General features: G+C 48.4%; 1 protein-coding gene across 2 annotated transcripts; it reads right to left on the bottom strand.

Annotated features, from left to right (window-relative positions):
* Positions 1–6,724: 6,724 nt before the first annotated feature.
* On the bottom strand, positions 6,725–21,693 carry C1QTNF2 (C1q and tumor necrosis factor related protein 2). 2 transcript variants are annotated; one of them, XM_012730047.1, is made up of 4 exons: positions 21,633–21,693; positions 15,180–15,330; positions 10,004–10,256; positions 6,725–7,497 (listed from the first exon to the last, which is right to left on the bottom strand). In XM_012730047.1, exons 2-4 carry the CDS (start codon positions 15,234–15,236, stop codon positions 6,884–6,886), a joined length of 924 nt encoding a protein of 307 aa, XP_012585501.1. In that variant the 5' UTR covers positions 15,237–15,330; positions 21,633–21,693; the 3' UTR covers positions 6,725–6,883. The 2 variants fall into 2 exon arrangements, with proteins under 2 accessions (XP_012585501.1, XP_004689876.1); XM_004689819.2 differs by lacking the exons at positions 15,180–15,330; positions 21,633–21,693 and adding an exon at positions 11,112–11,134.
* Between the last annotated feature and the right edge of the window lie 874 nt (positions 21,694–22,567).

The following is a 22,567-nucleotide window of genomic DNA, read 5'->3' as shown; positions in this document are numbered from 1 at the left end:
CTTATAAAAATTCCTACTCCCTTTAGGAAGCAGAGATAGTGCTTTGGGAGTGATCCCTCTGTCTTCTTACTTGAGTCCAGTGATAAAACTCTGGTCAGTTGGCTGACAGGCCAAGGGAAAGAAACTTCTGGTTGGTAACAATGTCTCTCACATCTGTTGCCTGCAAGCTACCTAGCATAGAGACTAGATATGGGTTTGATACTTGGCACATAGTTGTGGGTCAATAAATATTTATTGAATGCACAGGCCAAAAAAACGGCCGCAAGTTCTGCCCTCTCGGGATCCCCAAAGCAATGGGTACTCTTGACCCCTTGACCCCCTCTGCAGAGGTGGGCGAGCACTCTTAGGACTTCCTCTTCCTCTGTTCCCTGCAGAAGGCAGCCTTTCCCGGCCTTCTCCATGCTCCCCACACAGGTTCTAGCTTGGATGCTATTGGGAAAATGGAGTTAAGCGGGCTTTCCTGCCTCCCACCACTGGCCTCTGAGGCAGGCACCTGCGGCCTTTCTTCCCTCCCAGGTGTTGTGTTGGGAGTGCCAGCATGGCCCCCTGCCTCAGCAGCCTGCCTGGCCTGTGGTACCTGGTTCCCTGCTTCAGCATTGTCCTAGCCATCGAGGGTGCCAAGTTTCCTTTGTCTGCCCGAGTCCTCAGTGAAGCTGCCAGCCCTGGGAGGGTTGCACTACAGATGTGTGGTCCAGGGCTCTAACTACTGGTCTGGAAGCCTCTGGTAGCCGCTCCCCACACAGTTTTGCCTAGAACTGGGGGTCGTTGGGAGGTCTTCTAAGATTTTGTGCTCCTTTTAGCTTTTCCCCTCAAGGCACAGGATCTCCAAGTAGTTAAGAGCAAACAGTCAATGACTTGTATGGGGTAAGAAAGCCCTTGCTGGATGATGGACTTTTCACACCAGGAAGCCATTTTTCCATGAGCTTTAGCCTGAGAACAGCCTCCCACGGGACTGGGGTGAATGGGTGTTGCCAGTTTGCCAGGGCATCCTCAAACAACAAATACCAGTGATGGAATTAAACTCTTCCTGTTTTTAATCAGCGATCAGGGCCAAGCTGAGGCAAAGCTATAAAGCAGATGAAGAAATTTTTTTTCAAGCATTTTGCCCATATTTGGCTAATGCCCAATAAAAGCTCATTATTACTTGTGGTCTAACCCAGGAGATCCCATCCCAGCACACTGTTAATTCTTCAGGGGAAGAAGGGCTGAAGGTGTGAAGGGGCTGGGGTTTCAGAGCACACTGGCCTGACTCAGCCAGCTGTGGTCACTGACAAGTCAGGACTTTCGGGCGCTTTCCTAAGCTCTGCTCTGCAGACAGATACATAAACGTTTAAGCCCAAAATGGATGGAAACCACCTGACCCAACTCTTCATTTACACATGGGGAAACTGAGTCCATCCGCTGGGAAGCGACTTGGCCATAGTCACACAAAGAATCTGCAGACAGAGGGAAGACAGGAAGCCAGATGCCTTGTTTCCCTGACAACTGCTGAGTTCCTGTAGCATGCCCCTGCCCTGGCTACCCCATGTGTCTACGAAATTCTTATAAACAGAAATGTAAATCCGTGTAACAGAAATGCTAGGGCCGCCGCACCTTTAGAGTTCTTACTATTTTCCTCAGTGGAAAGTCGTAGTCACATAATACCATGGTTAGCATCTCTCTTTCTTCCCCTCTTCAATCTCAGGCTTGGAATCTAGCAAACAGCCAGAGTATTCATTCCAGGGTGATCTTCCAGCCCCTAAACCTCAGAACTGGAGGTTTTTGTACGGAAGGGTCTCCCTCTAGTGGAAAGAGTGAGGAAGACAGGCAGGAAGTGAAGCAAAGCGTTTTCCTCCTCTGGTGGACCCGCCTCCCAAAAGCTGAATACTGTTGAGGGGGCTCCCCCCCCCCATTGCATCTGCTCTTGCAGACTGGCATCCCCCACCTCGCCCTGATCCCAGCACTGTCCCATCTGTCTATACTTAAATTTTTGAAGTTTTGTTCATCTCAGTTTTGAGCACTCATTTTGCTTCATTAAAATGTTATTTATGTTGATTACTGAGATTTTTGATACCCCTTTAAACTCTGAGCCTCAGGCCATTGCTGCATTCACCCTGGTTACAAACCTCCAGCTACCGCACTGGTCAGCTGAGTCTCGAGGCCCAGAGACGCGGGGCTGGCTTCACAGATACAACCAGCACTGAAATTCCTCAGGCTCTCTCCATAAGGGAACAAAAGTGACAAACTCTAGCTAGGTTCCCTTGAACCCTCCTCTTGTTTGGCCTATCATCCTTGGCCTATAAAGACTTGGATAAACACTAAAGTCCCTTCTAAAAGCTTAAGGTCACCTCCCTAGGATGACCCCAGCCCCCCTTTAAAGTGGCTGCCTGAGAAAACAGGCAGCCAAAAGAATGTATTGTTTGTTCCAGCAACTTCTGGAGATAGGGCCTGGCTCCCAGCCTCTGTGGGAGGGAGGAGCAGGCTTCCGATAAAGTCCCCTTAACAACCTCCGATAAAGTCTCCTTAATAACCCCCTTAGACCCTCAAGGATCACAGAACGCCCCCACCCTCCCTACCTTCCAGTGCTTTGGAACTTTTCACCTCCCTGACTCTACAAAGCTCCTACTCACTCCCCTCTCTGTTTCCTCATCCCCCATTTAAAATGCGGGGTCACTTTAGCTACCTTTGGATTCATTTTGTATGAGTAATGGACCGAATCTGTCCTTAGCATGTGCCCTAACTTCAGGATTCTCTTTGACAATATCTGCCTTTCAAAGTGTGCACAAATTCCTACAACCAGAGCAATTTTATTTGTTTTTATTGATTTAGTTTTGAAGATTTATTTTTATTTATTTGTGCGTACAAGAACTGGAGTACAGGCTAGAAGTGCAGAGGGTGAGAGGATTCACCAAAGACAGAGTGGGGAGCAGAACGGGCAGATTGACTGAAATGCAAGGAGAGACAGGAGAGGTCTGCTGTGCCATGTGGGTCAGTAGCTTGATAGTGTTGAGATTTTACCTACTACACCACCAGGGAGGCCCTCAAGAGCAATGTTATTGCAGGGGCAATGGTATTCATTAGTCTATGAATGTGTTTGTGAGGTCCTCAGGAAGTGTCAGGACCAGGAGGAGCAGTTGCTGCCCAAGAGTGTTTGCAGAGGTCATCACCTTAGAACACCCTCCATTCTGCAGCATCTGCCTGAGAAATCCTTGTGGCTCAGCAAGAAGGCTGCTGGGTTCAGTTGGTCAGCTGTGTCACCTGCCTCTGCCCTGCCTGCCACACACCCAGCACGCCCCTTCCACCAGCTCCCACCGCATCAAAGGAAGACAAAGCCCCAGCCCTGAGCTCTGCAAGGTCTCTGTCTCTATTGATCCCTCTCTCCTCTGACTACCCCACCACCCCATCCCACTGGCATCCTGGGCACCAGTGAGACACAAGTTTAGTCAGGCCCCGCTACCACAGAACTGTGGAGTCTCCAGCTCAGCCTGAATTTATTACCCAGCTATGAAGGGTTAAGTCAATTGCTTTCAAAACCCTACATTCCAAGGGGAAGGAAGAGGAAGTCACTAAAGTCCCTCCTAAAACATTTTTAAAATAAAAGGAAAAAACAACTGTTCACAAATAGCCCCCTTGAACTCAGAAGGTTACTCCTTTCCATGGGGGTGCCAGGCAGGACCCTGACCCACACAGCTCCCAAAACCCTCTCAGGGCTTCTCAGACCCATCCCAAATCCTACTTTTTTGTGGCCTAGTGAGAAGAGAGTTTTACGTTAAGCCCACTTTATCAAAGGCATAAGCCCCATTTTATTTATTATGGCTTCCTGCCCTGGCCTTAGAGTCCCTCCGGCACCCACCCCCTTACAGCTAGAGGCGAGTCGGAGCCAGCTGCCAGAAAGTAATGGCCCCACTGAGGACATTCTCTCCCCTAGTGTGCCTGTGGGATGCCCTCAGTACCGCCACTTTGTACAGCGACTTCTTCCCCTTCCTCGTCTCGTAATGCTGGAAAACACAGGGCTGGAAGCATTTATCTGCTACCCATGGCACCCTCCATGGCTCAGGCCCACCACACGTCTTGTGGATGGAGTAGTGGCCTGCAGGAGATGCTCACTCTTGGCTCTGATAAAGCCTCTTGAGTGGCATGAACTCTTTGCTGCAGTCGGTGGGATTCGCCTCATGCCCCTGCCTCTTCCTCACTTCACCCCATCCATGCCTCTAGTCCTCAGTGGCCCCTCAAATATGCCCAGCTCTTTCCTACTCAAGACCTTCACCTTGTAGCTCCTCCCCCAGATCTTGGCATTGTTTTTTTCTCCTGCTTCAGGGTTCAGTTAAAAAATTGACCTTTTTGGGCCCTCCCTGGTGGCACAATGGGTTAAAGCACCATGAAGTTATCACAGCCACTGCAGCACAAGTTCAATCCCCAGCTAGGGGAGTGACCCACATGGCATGGCAGACCTCTCCTGACCTGCCCACTGCTCCTCTCAGCAGTGTATTTCAGTCAAGCTGCCTCTTCTGCTTCCTACTCTGTCTCTGGTGAATCGTGTCATCCCCCCGCCTCTGGTCTGCACTCCAGTTCTGTATGTATACATAAATAAATCTTTAAAAAAAATTAACCTTTTCTTGATATATGTGCCTCCCCCCGCCCCATGTTTATGGCAGCCCTACTGATGATAACTGAGGTTTGAGAACTCAAGTGTCTATTAATAGATGAGTAAATAAAGAAAAAGTGGCATGTATCCACAGTGTAATAGTCCTCAGCTCTAAAAGGGAAGGAATCTCCCACTTACACTAACAGGGATGGCGCTTGAGGGTATCAGGCTTGGTGAAATAATTCAGAAAGAGAAAGAAAAGAAAGCACCAAGTCACTTCACTCATATGTGGTAGATAAAGAAACAAAAGAAAAAAAAATTTAAACCATAAGGAAAAGGAGTGGTTAGCAGCAGAGAAAGGGGAAATGGTTGTGGTGGTGGTGGGGCAGTGTTATAGTTGGATATAGAGGGGTTTAATTGTATGGAGAAGGAAGGAAACTTGAATTCTTGTGATGAACACTATGTGGTATATACAGATGTGAATTTATAATATTGTAAAACAAAAGTCTTTCAATAAAAATTAAATAAAAATTTAACAAGTAGCAGTAGTCCCCTTTCCCCCCAAATAATCTTCTTTTAGAAAGTGAGTTTTGGGGCCTCCCTGGTGGTGCAAGGCATTAAGAAGCAGCACTATGGAGCTATATGCAGTCACTGCTCACAAGTTCTATCCCTGGCTAGGGAGCTGACCCACATGGTGCAGCAGACCTCTCCTGTCTCACCCGCTGCTCCCCTCCACAGTGTATTTCAATACATCTGCCTGTTCTGTTCCCCACTCTGGTTAGGGTAAAGGTAAGGGTGAATGCTCTTACCCTCTGCATCCTTGGCCTATACCCCAGTTCTTGAGTGCAAAAATAAATAAATCTTTTTTTTATTTATTCATATGGAACTGGGGTATAGGCCAGAGATGTGGAGGGTGAGAGGATTCACCAGGGACAGAGCGGGGAGCAGAACAGGCAGATTGATGAAGTACACTGCTGAGGGGAGCAGCGGGCGGGTCAGGAGAGGTCTGCTTCGCCATGTGGATCTCCTCCGGAGCAGGTGGGGATCAAACTCATGCAGAAGTGGCTTTAGCTTCTTAGTGCTGCGGCACCAGGGAGGGCCCAAAAATAAATAAATCTTAAAAAAAAAAAGTGTTTTTACCAAATTTGTGTCTCCTCAAAAGCACTAACCAATCACAAACACTTTCGGTTGACATATTAGCCCTCCACACAAAGGACCTGTTGTTCTCTGTGTGGAGAGAACACACAGCATTTTGCATGAAGTAGAAGAGAAGGTATGTGTGAGAACCCACATGTGCCTGAACTGATTTTTTTCTAGATTACATTCCAGTGCAGGGATCTGGAGTCATGGGCTATTTATAGAAAGTTTGGGCTGCTATGGGATAGGCTTTTCAAAGACTTAGGGATTTCTTAGGGTTTTTCTCTGAAAAGTACTTTGTTTTTTTTTTGATAGAAGATGCAAGGAGAGAGATGGTCAAAAGAATAGACAAAAAGGATATTTGTTGTAACCCAGAAGGATGGGAAATTTGCATTGATGCTTAAGTGCTAAACTCAATCAAAGAGGAGGATTTGGCCAGTCTTATTTCTTCCTGTGGTCATTTATGCATCATTACTGATAACTCAAAAATGTTCACAAGAGTAACAACTACTGTCTAAGTGAGGTTAGGAGATCCCTTGGGTCTGTTATCAAGATCAAATAAAGAACAAAAGAATCACAAAATTAACCTCTTGTTGGTACTAACTTGGGGGGACTTTAAGAGAGAGTTTGGGGAGTTGGGGGCTGGATTTATCTTGTTCTGAATCTATGGGGCGTGGGGTTTTGAAAGTGTGTGCACCTATAAAAATGCATTGAATTGTCTACTCGAGCTCTGTGGACTTCGCAGGATGTGAGAAAACATAAAAAAATGAAGTTGAAAAAAAAATATTTCCACCTCTTCCCTGTCTCCTGACATACTCACTGCTCTTACCCATGGCAGGTACATTTCCTGGCACGGGAATAACAGAGTTTGCTCCCTTGTTTGTAATTGCATCTCCCATAGGAGCCCCACGAGGACAGAGCTTCTGTCTGTCCTGTTTCCTGATGTACCTTCCAGCACAAAGCACAGCACCTGTCACACAGTGAACACAGAAAATGAGTGACTAGATCAATGAAAGGGTGAATATGAAAGCTTGGCTTTAATTATTGAGCAAAAGGAGGCAGAGGGGGCTGGCTCCAATCTAGAAGTTCCTGACTCCTGGTACCCACAGACAGCTGGGGGGGTCTTACTCTGTGAGTAGCAGACCAGGAACCTGTTCCTTGGACACCTTTGTTGTCATCTGCCTACACTTCGTTGGGGTCATCCCGGTCAGCATAGATGAGGAAGCCCGTGAAGAGACTGTCAGTCCAGTAAGGGTCATAGAAGAGCCCATTCTGCTCTGAATAGAAGATCTGCAACCAGACCTCATCCCCCTGTTTGAGGGCCAGGATGGTGGAGCCTGAGGCCACGTCGTGGTTGCCCGTGTTGGCATCAAAAGTCCGGATGCGGTACTGGCCATTGTGCACCAGGCCAATGGCCAGGTGCTTGTTGGCCAGCGTGATGTCATAGGTGAAATAGTAGATCCCCGGCACTCCACACACAAACTTGCCACTGGATGCATTGTAATGGCCGCCCTCGTTCATCAGGATCTTGTCAAACTTGATGGGCAGCCGTTCTCGGGGGTAGCTCTTGGTCACTGCCACCGAGAAGGCTGACTTGGCATGGCCACTGCCGCAGCTGCAGGGGCCCGGGAGGCCTGGATCCCCCTTCTTGCCCTTGGGCCCCTTCTTGCCCGGTGTGCCATGCTGTCCCGGGGCACCACTGACTCCCTTGGGACCGCGAGGGCCGGCCCGCCCTATGGCCCCAGCTTTGCCCTTTGGTCCTGGCTTCCCCCGATTACCTGTGCGGCCAGGTGAACCTGGAAGAGAGAGCAGCTGCTGTTACAGAGGCTTTGCTTTCCATCCTCAGAGCTCCATCCTTTGGGTCATTAAGAGAACAAGAAGGCTCTGGAGTTGCATAGAAATAGCACATAGCCTGATAGAATCTGAGGCCTCTCTTCCAGTTTTATCTTGAAAATGGGAATGGGTACAGTCGTCCCTGGTTCACAGCACAGGACCTCTGCAGTAGGTTTCTGAAACTGCAGACAGTATTAAACCCTGGACTGGCTGTGTCTTTTCCTAGACGTACCTACATACCTGTAATAAAGTCTGATTTACAAAGCTGGACAGTGTAAGAGATTAACACCAGCAGCAGTTGATCAAGCAGAACAACTACTGCAAGATACAGCCATAAAAGTGATACGACGTGGCCTTTCTTTCTCAAAATATCTTATCACACCCAACATTTTCAGGTCATGTTGACCAGACAACTGAATCTGTGGCAAATAAGCCCAAATAAGGGAGGTGGGGGAAACCCCTGTATTTGCCTTCCAGAATCACGGTGGATGAGCACAAGAACCTCTAGTCCCAACTCACTGGCATCCCTTTACCTGCTTTCTAAGGAAGTCTCTGGTGTGTCTGCCAGACCAATTCTTGCACAGGCTGTGCTGGGAAGGGCTGAGAAGAGAACGCTGGCCTCGATGCAACTGCTGCCCAGTACCCAACATACCTGCCCATGTGGGCAAGTGTTCTGCTGTAGCATTGCTGACAACAGCAAAACTAGGAATGACTCAATACCCAAGCAAAGGGACGTGATTAGAGAACAACGTTCCTTCCACATGGTGCAATTCTACGCAGGAGTTAGGAGAAGATGTGGATTTCTAGGCGGACCAGGAAAACCTCTCTCCAACATTCTGCTAAGTAGAAAAAGCAGGTGGCAGAAGTGTGTTTGCTCAAAGGAAACACAATGGTCTCTATTTCTGTACCCATTCGAAGCACAAAGATGAGTTGGTGCCTATAGTAAGCTTGCACTCGGTCTAGCTAGCATCTCCTCACAATTCCCCAGTCATGTCTTCCTGCAGAATGTATCTTGATTTTTAATACCCATTTTTCATAAAATGTACATTTTTCTATATACAGCATTTTGGGACAATGATAATCTAGGAAACATTTATGTTCAAGTCTACTAAACTCAATATAACATTCAAACAAAATGTATATAGTCAAGATTTGAGTCACATCCAAATAAAATTGTGCAATTGTTAAAAGGGCAGAATTGGGGGAAATGTTTGGACAACATGTCAGCTGTCAATTGAAAGTCTGCTTCTGAGGTGTAGGCTAAAGAACATCTGGCTTCACTGAACACACAACTGTTTGGTATGCATTAGGTGAACTGGGAGATAGGACGTAATGTTTTAGACATTTTACATACCAACTGGGTATTTTGCTTCTTATATGGCTATATGAGATATTTTGCTGTGTTTTAGATTAACATGGAACGCATTTAAATTTTTCCTGTTTTAAGAGATTTGGAAATAAATTTCCAAGTAGCATTTTCTCACCGAATATCTAATTTTCAGGAATAGATTGTTTACCCTAAGTACTTGGCAATGCATATTATTTCTATACACATATGTAAATATGTAGAAAAAGGCCAGGAAGACATCTCACAAATTAGCACAGCTGACCTCTCTCTGGAGGATGAAAGCTGGGTAGTAATTTAAAGGGACTGTTGCTTTATTAGTATTGTTTTAATGTATTACAATGAGAATGTATTTGCATATTCCTCATGCAATCCAAAGTAAAAGGAAGTGGGGAATAAAACGAGGAAAGATCAAAAGCTCTTCCGTGAAAAAAATGAACAGAAGCGGCAAAGTGAAGATGAGAGGGAAAGACAGTCATGTGGAATTAGAGTTTTGAGGGGGAACAAATAGATAAGGAAGCTTATTGGAAATTTTACTAGGAGCCGTGCGGTGTGTTTCCTTCTTGGCCTTGCTTTTGAGGAAGGTCCCAGGGAGTCTGTCACTCAAAGGTACCAAAAGTCTTCACCAGATATTCACATACACCATGGGAAGTGGGGGTTAGGGAGAATTACAACCCAGTCCTGGCATGTAGAGGTCTCATGTGGTCAAGGAGGAAGGTCACTCTGAGATTTACTCTATGGATCAGGATATAAAAAAGAAGGCTTGAACACTACTCCAGATTATTCCAGACCGGCCAGTCTTTATGAGAACTAAGCTAACACAGAGAAGCAGAAACTTGACAACAGTTTCAGTAGTCCTGAAGCTTGACTCTTGGGCTCTTCAGTTACAAAAGCAAATTAATTAATTCCATTTGGGGCTATGAATTTCTGTCACTTGCGACCAATAGAATTCTGAATGGTATTTTGGAAGATTTGCCTAAAGTCACCTGAGTAATCATTAAAGCAGTTTGGCAGAAACACAAGGTTTAATGTCCATGGCCCATACCAGTAGAACACACTGCTCTTGTGTGTCAGTCAAGACTCATCTAGGTGGGGAAAGGAAAGGTAAGTACTGGGCTACTTACCTTCCTCTCCACTGTCCCCCCGGTCTCCATCCTGGCCATCCTGACCATCTTTACCAGGAAAGCCCATTCTTCCCACCATTCCTGAGGGTCCTGGTGCTCCCGGAGGGCCGGGTGGGCCCTGGGGGCCAGGCAGGCTGCAGACAAGTTGAGGGGAGCCCTTCTGTAAGTCCTTGTGGGTGAAGGCACCCACCAGTGGGTCAGCTGCACAAGGGAGAACACAGGCCAGGAGCACCCAAGGGATCATGGTGGCCACCTGGGGAGGCAAGAACACTGTGAGCAGACGAGGTTAGTATTGAGCTGACCCCAAGCCAGTCAGATAGGCATTCAGAGGAGATATGCCATTCTCCTTCTGTCCCTTGCTCTCGCCATATCACATGCACGTTAAGGACCATTGATTCTGGGGTACTTATTTAGAGGACTTGGGTCATGACCTGAGAATGTGCTTTGGAGGGCTTTATGGGATGAGGCCATGATCAGTGCAGGAGCATCCTCTTCAGTGCTGGAACCGAGGCAGGATTTACAGCCTAATAAGAGCCCACTGGGAAGGAAAGAAGCGACCCAGGGTTTCACTCACATACATATGGCTCAGTTGGTATGTGGCAGAGCAGAAATATTTCCCATTGCAAAGGGTGGTGTGCAATTCCCTGGCAAGAGGGGTGGCACAGTGCCAGGTGAGGTGCAGTGAGGGCTCAGGTTTAAGTAGGGGGGGGCGCCAACCTGAACAACACTGGCAGCTCCTCCCCCAGGCGCTTCCCGCACCAGGCAGGGGCTGAGAGCTGTCCACGCTCAGCTTCATCCTCGAACAGCCTTACACAGCCTCAGAGTAGGTACAGGGGAGAAGACAGGGCTCAGAGAAAGTGAGATGGTCAGGGGGCAGCAGCTGGGGATGGGAAACGGCCCCGCACACCCTGGGCTCATGCCTGTTTGCCACCAGTGAGCCTGTCCTCTCTTAAAAAACAATTTATTGAAATAATACACTGCCATAGGTTATAAATACAGTTGGTCCTTGAACAACACAGAAGTTAGGGGTGCAGGCCCAGCACAATGGAGAGGACAGGCAGAGTTAGCCCACATTATATAAACACGGTTCTGGCATCTGGGGACTCACCCAATCTCTGGATTAGTTGATATAGTGATGGGTTGAATCCCTGAATGCGAGTCTGAGGATGGAAGAAAAAGGAATTCCACCTTTAAGTGGACCCACACAGTTCAAGAAACTCACTTTCAGCCCCTCAAATCCTTATTTTCCACTCCTTATCCTTCCCCCTCCCAAATCATTCAGCTGTTGCTCCTGGTATTTACTTCCTTTAAAAGATAAACTGGGGCTCTCCCTGGTGGCGCAACAGGTGAAAGCACTTCATTATGAAGCTCTCCCAAGCCCTTGGCCAGGGAGCTGATCCACATGGCGTGGCAGACCTCTCCTGAGCCTCCCACTGCTCCCCTCAGCAGTGTACTTCATCCATCTGCCTGTTCTGTTCCCACTCTGTCTCTGGTGAAGCCTCTCACACACACCCCTACCACTGCACCTCTGCCCTACACCCCCATTCTTATATTCATAAATAAATAAAAATAAACCCTAAAAAAAGGGTAAACTGGAAAGTAAAAATGTAAAAAGAAAATTAAAAACTCAAGGGAGTTGTGTCTCAACATTTTTTCTTTATAACAAGTGTTAATGAAATGACAAACTTGTATGTATTTTACATCTAAAAATTTTTCGAAAAAAATGTTTTGAATGTGGGAATCCACATTCTGGCATTTTTCTAAATGCTTTGAGAAAGGCTGATGTTGTCCTTGGGTACAATACTAACAGAAAGGGGCTAAGGCAGAAGTGTGCATTTCCTGCTCTGGGCTCCAAGGAGAAGCTCAGCTTCTAGAAAGAAAAATAATAAAAGGGCCCTCCCTGGTGGCACAGTGGATTAAAGTGAAACACTGGGAAGCTATCCACAGCCACATGGTGTGGCAGACCTCTCCTGACCTGCCGGCTGCTCCCCTCAGCAGTGTACTTCATCATTCAGCCTGTTCTGTTCCCCACTCTGTCTCTGGTGAGGCCTCTCACTGCCCCTGCACCTCTGGCTTATACGCCAGTTCTGTGTGAATAAATAAATAAATCTTAAAAAAAATAATATGCTAAGACTAGTTCTTTTTGATTAATCAGTTTTACCTATTACCTTTCCCATTCCTTTATGAAATATAAGGATTTAGCCTCATCTGCCATCACTCAAAACCCATTTCCTTTCCTTCATGTAGTTAAACTATAATTTTTGACTATACTGAAATTTCGTTTTTTGAATTAATACAATGCTGTTTCTGATAATCACTATATTATAATTCTGTTTCCTTTCTTGTACATATGTTTATTACTGGAGATAATCATATTTTGTTTTCATTTGCTTAGTTCTCTATATCATTGTTTTCTACATTATCAAGTACATCAGATCATTAGAATGCCCCACTTATTTTCCTGAAGCTATAGATCCTGGCACCCTCCATTACGAAGAGAGAAGTTTGAAAAGGACTGAACTGACTGCATCGTGCACATGAGACTCCACCTCACTGAACTTTTAACTTAAAGAGAAAAACCAATTTACTGACTGGTGAGAACCAGTTTCCAGCTAGCCGTGGCCTTCTCTGGGAAGAGTGCAAAGATAATTTCTCCTCCTCCGTCTTTTCTTCTCTCCATAGTAACCAAGGCCAGCTTGACTAAAAGCATGGGACCTTAAAGGAGCATCAGCGATAGCTAATTCTTGTTCATGGTGAATTTTATTCTTTTCCAACTACTCCCCAGCTTTTCCTTCAAGACCTGCCTTCAACCAAGGCGCTAGTGGGAAGAAATTTGAGCTGATCAACTGTTTTGTTCTCCTAAATTTGTAATTCAGAGACCTGCAAATAAATGCTATTATTTCAATTTAGCTTCCTCATGCTTCTCTCACCCTAGGCTTCTCATTCAGGAGGCCTTCTCTCAGCTTCTCTCCTGGACTATGGCTCCTGTTTACAAATTCCACACCTCTTTCTTTCAAAAATATTATATTTTGTACTGCTTCATTTGCACGGCCCATGTTCTATGGTAGCTTATTGGAATAGAGGGACAAGAAGTAATTTTTGGAGACTTTGCAAGTCTCCACATGTGTCCATTAGGCAGTAGTGGCATGATGACAGCAGCCACTAGAGTGAGCCAGGCTGAGCGATGTTGACCTCCTTAGCCCCTGGCTGTGAAGACACAGAAACCACGGTCCAGCACAGGTACCAGCTGACAAATTGACTCAGTCATTGCAACCAGCAGCCTCTCTTCCAGAATGAAACTGGGCAGGCGGGACTTCCTGCATGGGATGTGTTCCTAAGTGTAACGAACTAGCTCTGTGACCTGGGGCAAGTCCTTTCCCACTCTGGGGCCTGCTTCCCCACCTGAACTACAAAGGGTTGCACTGGATCAGTGGTTCTCACACTCCGGTATGCATCGCTGGCTGAGAAGACTTGCTCAAGTCCACATGACTGGCCCACCCTGGGCTTAGAATTCAGCTGGTGTGTGTTAGGGCAGAAGGAAGATTTACATATTATTAAGTGTCCCAGTGATGGTGCTCCTGGAGGTCCAGGGACCCACTTTGGGAACCACAAATTAGGTGGGCTCCCAGGTCCGTGCCCTGTTGTTAGCCAAGACTTCCAGGCTCTATTCTCCACTCAGCCCAGCAGGGATGGCCATTTGAAATGGATGCTGCAGAACTAGAATAGAGGGTATGGCTTGGACTCAGCAAGAAAATATGTGCAGGGCTTGCATCCCAGTTCTTACCGTCACAGGGCCAAATGGAGATCCCCTCCAGCCCTCTCGAGAGTAGTAGCTTCCAGTGGCTGCCCAGCCCACAGGCAGAGGTGTTCACTCCCTGCCACAACCCTGTGAAACACGTCAACACCCTCCTGCTATCTTTCCCCTTGTCACTTCCATCTCTCCTTCCTCAACCCAGGCAGAGAGGGGGCTTAGAGAGAGACATGGCCCTGCCAGCTTTGCTGGAGGACGGAGGAAGGTTCACCTTAAAGGAAAGTTGAAGAGGGATCACCTTAGAGTGATGGGATCCTGGAGAAGATCCCCAGAGAGAGACAAAATACAAAATAATGTTGCAGTTTGACATCTCTGAGATCACACCGCTTAGTGTGATGCGGAGGTGAACTTGGTGCTGGTATTAAATGCAGAGCACTTTTGGAAATTAGTGTCCCACATACTGTCAGGGCCCCAGGCACCTGCATTTCTGTCCCTTTTCTACTAGGTGAGAGTGCAGGAGAACTAATTCAAGTTACTTGTGAGCTGCAACACGGCTGAGTCTCAGAAAAGAAACCAAATTCTCAAAGCAGGCTTAAAACAGTTTGGGAAGTTGCAGTGTGCAAACATTTCAGACTAGAAGAGAGGGAGGAAGGAGGAGAGAATCTCCCAGACAGAGTCTTCCAGGCAGAGAGACTTCCAGAGAGTCTCTCCTGCAGACCCTGGAGGAAGGCAGGCAAGAAAGACATGGGAGAGGCGAGGGAGTGGGCAGAGCTCAGTCCCATTTACCACTCCCCTGTCTTCACCTCGGCTGTCAGCCTGGCAGAGGAAAGAGGGTCTGCCTGGCACCAGCCTCGTTGGACAACAGGAAGCTGGGCTCAGTGACAGCTGGCCCAGGGCAAGGCCCATCCCTAGATAGAGGAGCTGGGGTCTGGAAGAGGTGGGGAGGAGAGGATTTCTCAGAGCTGGAGTCTGAGGTTGGCAGCCTCAGAGCGCCTCAGCAGCTGGAGCCAGGGACTGTTTTGGAAAAATAGGCGGAGAGACAAGATTCGGGTTCCAAAGCTAGGGGGAGGGAGGATGAAATGGGACTTACTCCAGTGACAGCTGGCTGAAAATAGCAATCAGTAGAACCCCTGGGGATGAAAAAGGTTCCCAAAATGATCTGCAGGCCTCCACCCAACTCCAGCTCCACCCCCCTCTCCCTAGCTTCCTCAACCAGCACCTCACTTGCCCTCAGGCTGGTCTACAACACCCCCCCTCCCAACCTTCTTCCTAGGGGCCCAACCCTCTGCAATCCTACTCCTCTGCCTGTTTTGGTGAGGACGTCACTTCTCTAAGGCTCCCCTGACCTGTTCTCACACATAGCTCCTGGCATGCTGGCCCTGGTTTGCACCTTTCTGTCCAGATCACCGTTTTTTGCCTACTTACCCACTTCCTGGGCTCTTGGTCTCTTCCCAGTGTCTCCCATTCACGTGGAAGGCCCATGGGAGCAGGGACCCTGCTTCCAGCCTGCTATATCCCAGGGCTTCTGACTTCCTGGCACACAGTGGGTATTCAAGACTGCTCTCATGCAGTCCTCCTGCCAAAGAGGAAACACGTTAGTTGGTTCCATCCTCCCCTACCCCACAAATCATGCGGCTCTAAACTGGGATGAAGTTTTTCAGTCTGGTTTGAATTTGTCTGGTCCCAGGGCTTCTCTTCTCTCAGTTAAGTAGCTAATGTTTCATAAATACACATGTTCTAGAGAAATGCAAAGAACTAAAGTGACCCCACCTGAAGTTCTCTGTTAGGGGAACACCTAACCCCCAGCCCCTCACAGCCTCTGCCCCTCCACACACATGCCCACCTGGCTCATTCCCAAGGGCCCTCCACCAATACAGAGAAGGGGGAAGGGCTGGGAGCAGGGACGTCCTTCTCTCGGACACCCTGCCAGCCCTGGTTCTCCAGCAAGATCTCCAGGGACCCGTGTGCTAAGCCTGAGTGCTGATCAATCTCCCCTTGCAGACCAGAAGACAGAGGTGAGGCACATATATTTGATCTAGCAAGCAGGTGCCCACACAGTGACCCACATCCAAAGCTTGTAGTCAACATGAGGCACCTCAGGTGTTTGGAGACAAGACTGTCCGAAAGCCTCCTACTCTGACCTCTCCCCCCGAGGAGCTCCCCTGCCACCTCAGCAAGCCAGATTTCATAGTCTTCAGAGAGATCTGCCCCATCAAAGTATCTAAAAGACGGGCCTGAGTTGCTGGATGGTGGCTCACAGACGAAGGTGGTTCCCGTAGTGCAGTGCCACACAGCCCAGGTGTGTCTTGGGTTCCCGCACCACGCCTGTGCCTGTGCAGTGACACCGGTGGTCTTTGCTGAACAAGTCACTTCTCAGAACATGTCCCCTTTGACAAGGGGTGCACGACTCTTTGCCCTCCCAGCACCCCGCTTTGATTTGCTCAAGCCCCTTGGCCCAACATGGGATTATCTATTTGTTCTTGATCGCTCACTGTGTTCTGCCCCCCACCCTTGGAATGAAGGCCCTGCCCTCTGTTACATTACCATAACCAGAACCTCGCCCAGTCTCAAAATTCATCCCGAACGCTTCTGCACCCGCACAGGCTGCTGAAGGGCTGTGAAAGTCATGGTCACTCATCACAGAGTGGCAACAACCTCAACAGCATTTCAGGTGATGCAGGGACGGAGCCGCCCCGGCTGCTGAGAGGGAAGTCCCCTGAGCTGAGGTGCTATGTTGGGAAGATGTGGCTCCCTCTCCTAGTTCTGTAATCTGCCAGCTGGGTGATTGTGGCAGTCAGCTCCTCTGACCTGGGCCCTTGTTTCCTCACCTGCACACCAGAGATCTCAAGCCATCTCACCCTGGTTGGGTGAGTTTTGAGAATCAAAAAGATAGCCGGGCTGTTGAAAACACGAGACTGTGCTGTTTCCCACTGTAATTGCCACCAGCTGCATTGAAGGAACAGCAGACAGTCCTGACCTTCCACTGGAGGCCCCGCTCATCCCCCTGGGTTTATAGGGAGGGTCCTAGTCCAGGGTGGGGTTCAGCATTGGAGTTAAATGGGAAAGGCTGACAGCTTGCTTGCAGATGAAGCTTGCTGAAAATTTGCTTTGATGGGAGTGAGACTTCTAAGAGAACCACCCCACGCCTTCCCTGAATTCCAGGAAGCAAATTGGAAACAGCCTTCTCCAGTTTCTCTGAAAAGCTGGGGGGAGACTTTAGGGGTGGGAGGGCCAGAGGCAGCAGCTGACATGTTGCCCACTGGACACCTCCCTCCCCTGGTGTAGCCAGATGTACTGCCACGTGGAGACGCTCAGTATCCAGAGTCTAAGTCCTGGGGCCCACTTGTCCAGAGGCCCTGGAAAATATGTGATTTGCTGCTTACTCTCCTGTTTCTCCTGTTTTTGGCTCAGTGTGGATGAAGAGGTCGAAGGATAAACCAGAACCTTACAGGGTTGTTTTCAGCAGCCCCTCCCACACTCAAAAGCACATGGGAAGTCAGCCTGGTGGTCACTGTACCAGAACCAGAGCTAGACCTGCTGAGATATTCACCCCAAACCCTGACACACCAACCATGTGACATGTATGCAGTGGGCCCTGGGCTGCTGGGTGTTGGATGGGCCTCAGCAGTCCTGGCAAGGAGGCAGGCTTTGGGGTGGCGGGGCCCAAAGACAGTGAGCTTGGACCTGCTCCAGTCATTTTCTGCTGTGGAGACTGAGGATGGCAGGGAGAGATGACAACTACTGCCCTGGGAGGGAGGGTGGCCTGCTTCTCCAGGGCAGACATGAAAGTCAGACACAGAACCTGGGGAGCGGGAGAAGTTGGGAGGTGAACTGTATCACCCTAAAGGGACTCATGGCCACATGAACATGGTAAAAGGAAGCAGTCAAGTTCATTTTAATACTGTAGCATTTAGTCCAACCTATGTCACCTATCATTGTTTCAACATAGAATCAAAGCCAAAATTATTAACGTGACACGCCACATTCTTTAATTCACATCCGTCTTCGAAACCCCACACAGGAGCTATAGACCTTTCATAAATTCCTGCTTCTGTGTGCCTCAGCCTTGTCCTCTCTAAAACTGGAACAAAAAATAATAGTACCTACCTCAGAAGGTTGTTATGGGATTTAATGTTTCTACAATAAACCTAGGCATGGGGTAAGAGATATATAAGCTCTAGCTATTATTATTTTAATATTTCTTGTCCATCTGAAAATGAAACAAGATGATGGTTATTAGAAGTTAAGCTTGCTATAAAAGTGAAGATCTTGTTTAAAGCTAATTGTCACCAACCACAGCTGAACTTGCCATAAACAAAACAAAACACACACACACACACACACACAACAATCCTGATCACCACCCCCACCCCCCAGTCCTGTGGGGTTTCAAGTGGAGGCTGGGTATTGTCTAACAAATTCCCCATTGTCATCTAGGCTGGCTGAGCTGTTTTTCTGTCTGGCATGGCCAAGAGTGAGCCTGGGGAGGTGTGGCTTCTGCTCCTGACCAGCTGTTCTGTCCCCAGGGAAGGATGGGATATCTGCTGTGGGCCACCTGGCATGTGCGGGTTCCCTAACACACAGCCAGGTGGCTCAGTGGCCAGCACTCACCTCCTCAAAGAGGCAGCAGGTCAAGGGGAAAGTCGTGAGTGCAGGAGGTTGGTACCAGGGCCCATAAGTCCTGTCACTTATTCTTATTGCCTTTGAGGTCAGGCAGGGGGCCTCTGGAGAGGAAAGTGGTGGCTGCTGCTCTCACAGGGCACACAGGGGTGGCCTGGCACACCTGTGCCACCCAGAGAGAAGGTCACCCCTTCTCCTTTCCTTTTGTGACAGACTTTCTCTAGGAACATGCAGGACCAAGCAGAAGGCAGTGGAAGGAAACAACGGACTAATTGTCTCCTTGGAATAGAATCAAGGGACATGCTTGAAGATGCAGGAATTGAAGGAGAACAAATTTTGAGCTCTGAAGGGCTGGGAAGGAAAAGCTAAGCATCTTTGACTTCCCTAGGCTTGTGGGTACTCAGGGGATCACTCTGGTCAGACCATCTTGGGTAACTCAAAGATCTATCCAGGACTGGCTTTCAGGAAGCACAGGACAGGATTGGGGGCTACAAATCATTTATTATCTAAATATTTGATCTCTGTTATGGAACTTCTCTAAGCCTCAGTTTCCTTGTCTATGAAAGGGGGAGAGGGAAGAATACAGTTTTTCCCTTATTTTACTTATTTGAATTTGAAATGGCATGATATAAACATATTTATTGTTTCACTTTCTGTGTGAAATCTGAAGTAGCTCAGTGTCCCAGTTAAAAGTTGGTAAAGAGTATTGCAAGGCAGTGGGAATTTTAGGTTGTAAACTGTGTTCATTGCACATAATCGTTCTAGTTTTTTTTTTTTTTAAAGATGTATTTATTTGTACATACAGAACTGGGGTACAGGCCAGAGATGCGGAGGGTGAGAGGATTCACCAGAGACAGAGTGGGGAGCAGAATAGGCAGATGGACGAAGTACACTGCTGAGGGGAGCAGCGGGCGGGTCAGGAGAGGTCTGCCGCACTATGTGGTCACCTCCCGGGCAGGCGAGAATCGAACTCATGCGGAAGTGGCTTTAGCTTCTCAGTGTTGTGCTTTAACCCGCTGCGCCACCAGGGAGGGCCGATCGTTCTAGTTTTAACAGATAAGAAGAGAGGCCTCCATCCTTTGGTGGGTAAGGGTTTTAAAAAAGATTTATTTATTTTTGCATCAAGGACTAGGCCAGAGGTATGCGGGTGTTAAAGGATTCGCCAGAGACAGAGTGGGCAGATCAACTGAAATGCACTGCTGAGGAGAGCAGTGGGTGAGACTGGAAAGTTCTGCTGTGCCATGCGGGTCACCACCCTGGCTGGGGATTAAACTCAGGCCATAGCAGTGATAGTGCTGAGGTGTACTCCCCAGGCCCCAGTGGGGTCGTTTTGAGTGATACCAAGTTTGAATGATTTGAGATTTTTGAGAATATCTTCCTATGTAATCAGACGGCCCAGATCTCTGTTATAGAGTAATTGGGGGTTATTAGATGAGAGGTGGGTATGTGTGTATATATATGAGAGTGTTTGTGTATGTGCATATAATAAAAACAAGCTGCTCATACCAATGCACAAGGAAGGATTATTTCCATTAGAACAGACATGGCATAGAAATTCCTTTGAATAGAACTTGATTAGCAGAAATCTAGTTTATGCAGTAGTTCCTCTCCTGGAAGCCAAATGAGGTTGGTAGAACTTTGACTTGGAGAACGGAGTGGGAGAAGGTGTGAGCATTTATAGGACTGCTGTTACCCCAGGATCAAAGCATGTAGGAACCTGTGCATGAAGGTGAGAGAAGGGACAGCCACAAAGAATGGAGGGACTGACAGAGAGAGAAGTAGCTCCAATGGGAAACCTGCTGAATATTGATGGAGGGCCCCAGCATACCCCAAGAGCGCCCCAGCCTGGGGAAGAGATTCTCCGTGTGTTGATGCGTAGTGACCTCACTCTGAGAAGCAGGTTGTGTAGACAGGTGTGGCAAGGTGGCCTTCGTTTGCTGCTAAGTGAAAAGCAGTTTCAGCATGCAATATAAAGTCTGATTTTCTGAGTTAAAAAAAAAAAAAACCTAAATATAGTGTGAAATGCCTTTGTGTGTGGGAAATCTCTAAAGGGCAATCACTTCTTGTTGCCTTTTAGGGGGCAACAAGAGTTGCATGGAGTTTTCTTTTCCACGATCTACCTTTTGGTGCTGTCTGAATTTCTTAGCATCAACACCGTTGGTTTTACAGCACAGGATGCAGAAGTGAACCCTAATACTTACGGTCTGGATGATAAAGTTTGCATGCCTGCTGGGAATGGGGAGATGGCAAACACTCAGGAAGAAACTAACTTTGCTGGGCACTTGTGTGTTAGGAGGCAGGGTAGAAGTGAGGCTTTGAAGAGCACGCACATCTGAGACGCTGGACCTGATCACCAGGCGGGACGCTGACCAGAGGCGAGCCAAGCAGTTGTGGGCAGGCATGGAGGAGAGACAGACAGAGCAGAGACCCACTCACAGCACATGCTCGGCCTCAGTGACATCTCTAGGACTTTGCTACTGCTGTTGGGGCTGGCTCAGCAGGGTCTCTGGAGCTGTCCAGCTGAGAAGGGGCCCGTGTTGCCAGGTTTGAGAGTTTTGTGGTCAAAGAGCAGAAAAGGAAGGTGTAAGAAGAAAGAACTGGGCTGGGAGGTCATTAAGGGCCCTTGCCACGGTCAGCTGAGAATGTGTCCCTGGAATGGGATGCTGGGGGCAGAGAAATTAGAACAAGTTAAGGCAGAGCTTAGAGAGGAGTCATTTGGGGAGCAGGAAGAGGAGAGAGTAGTGTGGACGTGGGTGACAATCTCAGCTTGCCTGTTTGCCTCTTGAGCTCAGTCTTCCCATTTGTATAATGCATATAAAGCAATGTTGGGGAGAGTAAATGAGAAGATGCACTTCCTGAAGGTAACTCGGATTTACAGTCTGCACACTGGACTGATTTAGCACTTTTCAAGTCACTTAGTAGATGCGCAACCCTGAACGAGTCACTAAGCCTCTGAACCTGGCTCCTCTTTGGCAGATGGGAACCACCTGATGCCATGGAGATGAGTCTGCTCACACACAGGGTCTGCTACAGAGCAGGAGCTCATTAAAGGGCAGAAAGCTAACCACTGCGCACACAGCCTGGCATAAGTGAGCATGCCATAAACGTGAATCCATGTTATAATTCACAAGACAGAAGTGCAGAACCAGGAATCTGGGGGCTCTTGCAGACCAGCCTCCACCCCAATAGGCCCAGTAGCCCCCCCCCCGACATGCATGTCCCAGCCCCACTCACGCCGCTGAGCACCCACACACTCACCGGCTTTATGGCTGGCCACATGCAGGGGTCCGCGGCAACAAGCTCTGGGCTGCTGGGTTACCCGGCTCTGAGGCTGCAGCAGCTGGTTCCCGCCCCGGCCACCCAGGCCCGCCCCAGGCATACTTTTCCTATCCCGTCAGAGCCCCAGAGCCTCCTCTGTCACGTGGCTGGTGCTCTCTCTTTGCCATAGTTTTGTAAAAACTTCCAGCGCTGGACCCTTGGTGTGTCGCTGCATGTTTCTGTGTGTCAGAGTATTTGCAGGATTTGGTGCCTGAGCTGATTGCTGCCTAGGCATTTGCACAGATTTGTGTGTGTGTATGTGTGTGTGTGTGCTCCAGCATCTTTAGAGGTGGCTGTTTGTGTTTTGCTTCCATGCAGCATCCACCCCACAGAAGTACTAGGGTGTGTGTGAGCAAGCCAGCTTGTTAGCAGGGTTGGATCTCTGTGTGTGGTGTGTGATGGACTGGAGAGTGCTTGTGAGTGTCCTGGTGTGTGATGCAGAGTGGGAATTCCTAAGTGCATGTGTCCAAGCATGTGCTGGGCTTGAGGACACAGGGGCCTGGCACACGTGGCCAGGGCTGCAGCTTGGTGTATGACTAAGCTGCTGGGTGTACATCATCGTGGTGGGATCACCGTGTGTTATATGCATGTTCAAACATGCATACCAGTGTGCATGACCATATCTCCATGTCTGTGTGTGTGATGTCTGCACGCGCAGTGACTCATCAGTGTGTTTAGAAGTGTGTACACTTTGGTGTGGATTTTGTCTGGATGTGAGTGTGTGCACATATAGCAGCATGGACAGGTGTCACCGTGGCCCAGACTTCATCTCCCTTCTCCCCAGCAGAGAGTCTTGCTGACCTGTATTCTCTGGTCCAGATCCAGTTGAGAGAGGCATGCCCCTCCAGGGCCCCAGCTGCTAGAACAGACAGAGC

This window comes from Condylura cristata, unplaced genomic scaffold (genome assembly GCF_000260355.1).
Source record: "Condylura cristata isolate star-nosed mole 26May11 unplaced genomic scaffold, ConCri1.0 scaffold00026, whole genome shotgun sequence".
Classification (NCBI taxonomy): domain Eukaryota; kingdom Metazoa; phylum Chordata; class Mammalia; order Eulipotyphla; family Talpidae; genus Condylura; species Condylura cristata.
Note: the sequence above shows the minus strand (reverse complement) of the source record. Positions and strands in the feature narration are given on the sequence as shown.

What these genes read in the sequence shown, in the direction of transcription:
- C1QTNF2 (XM_012730047.1), bottom strand. Translation starts at nt 15,236, where the DNA reads ATGGGCCTTCCACGTGAATGGGAGACACTGGGAAGAGACCAAGAGCCC. An exon ending in ACCAAGAGCCCAGGAAGTGG is followed by an intron (nt 10,257 to 15,179) that starts GTAAGTAGGCAA and finishes TTGCCTCCCCAG; the next exon opens with GTGGCCACCATGATCCCTTG. An exon ending in GGGGGACAGTGGAGAGGAAG is followed by an intron (nt 7,498 to 10,003) that starts GTAAGTAGCCCA and finishes TCTCTCTTCCAG; the next exon opens with GTTCACCTGGCCGCACAGGT.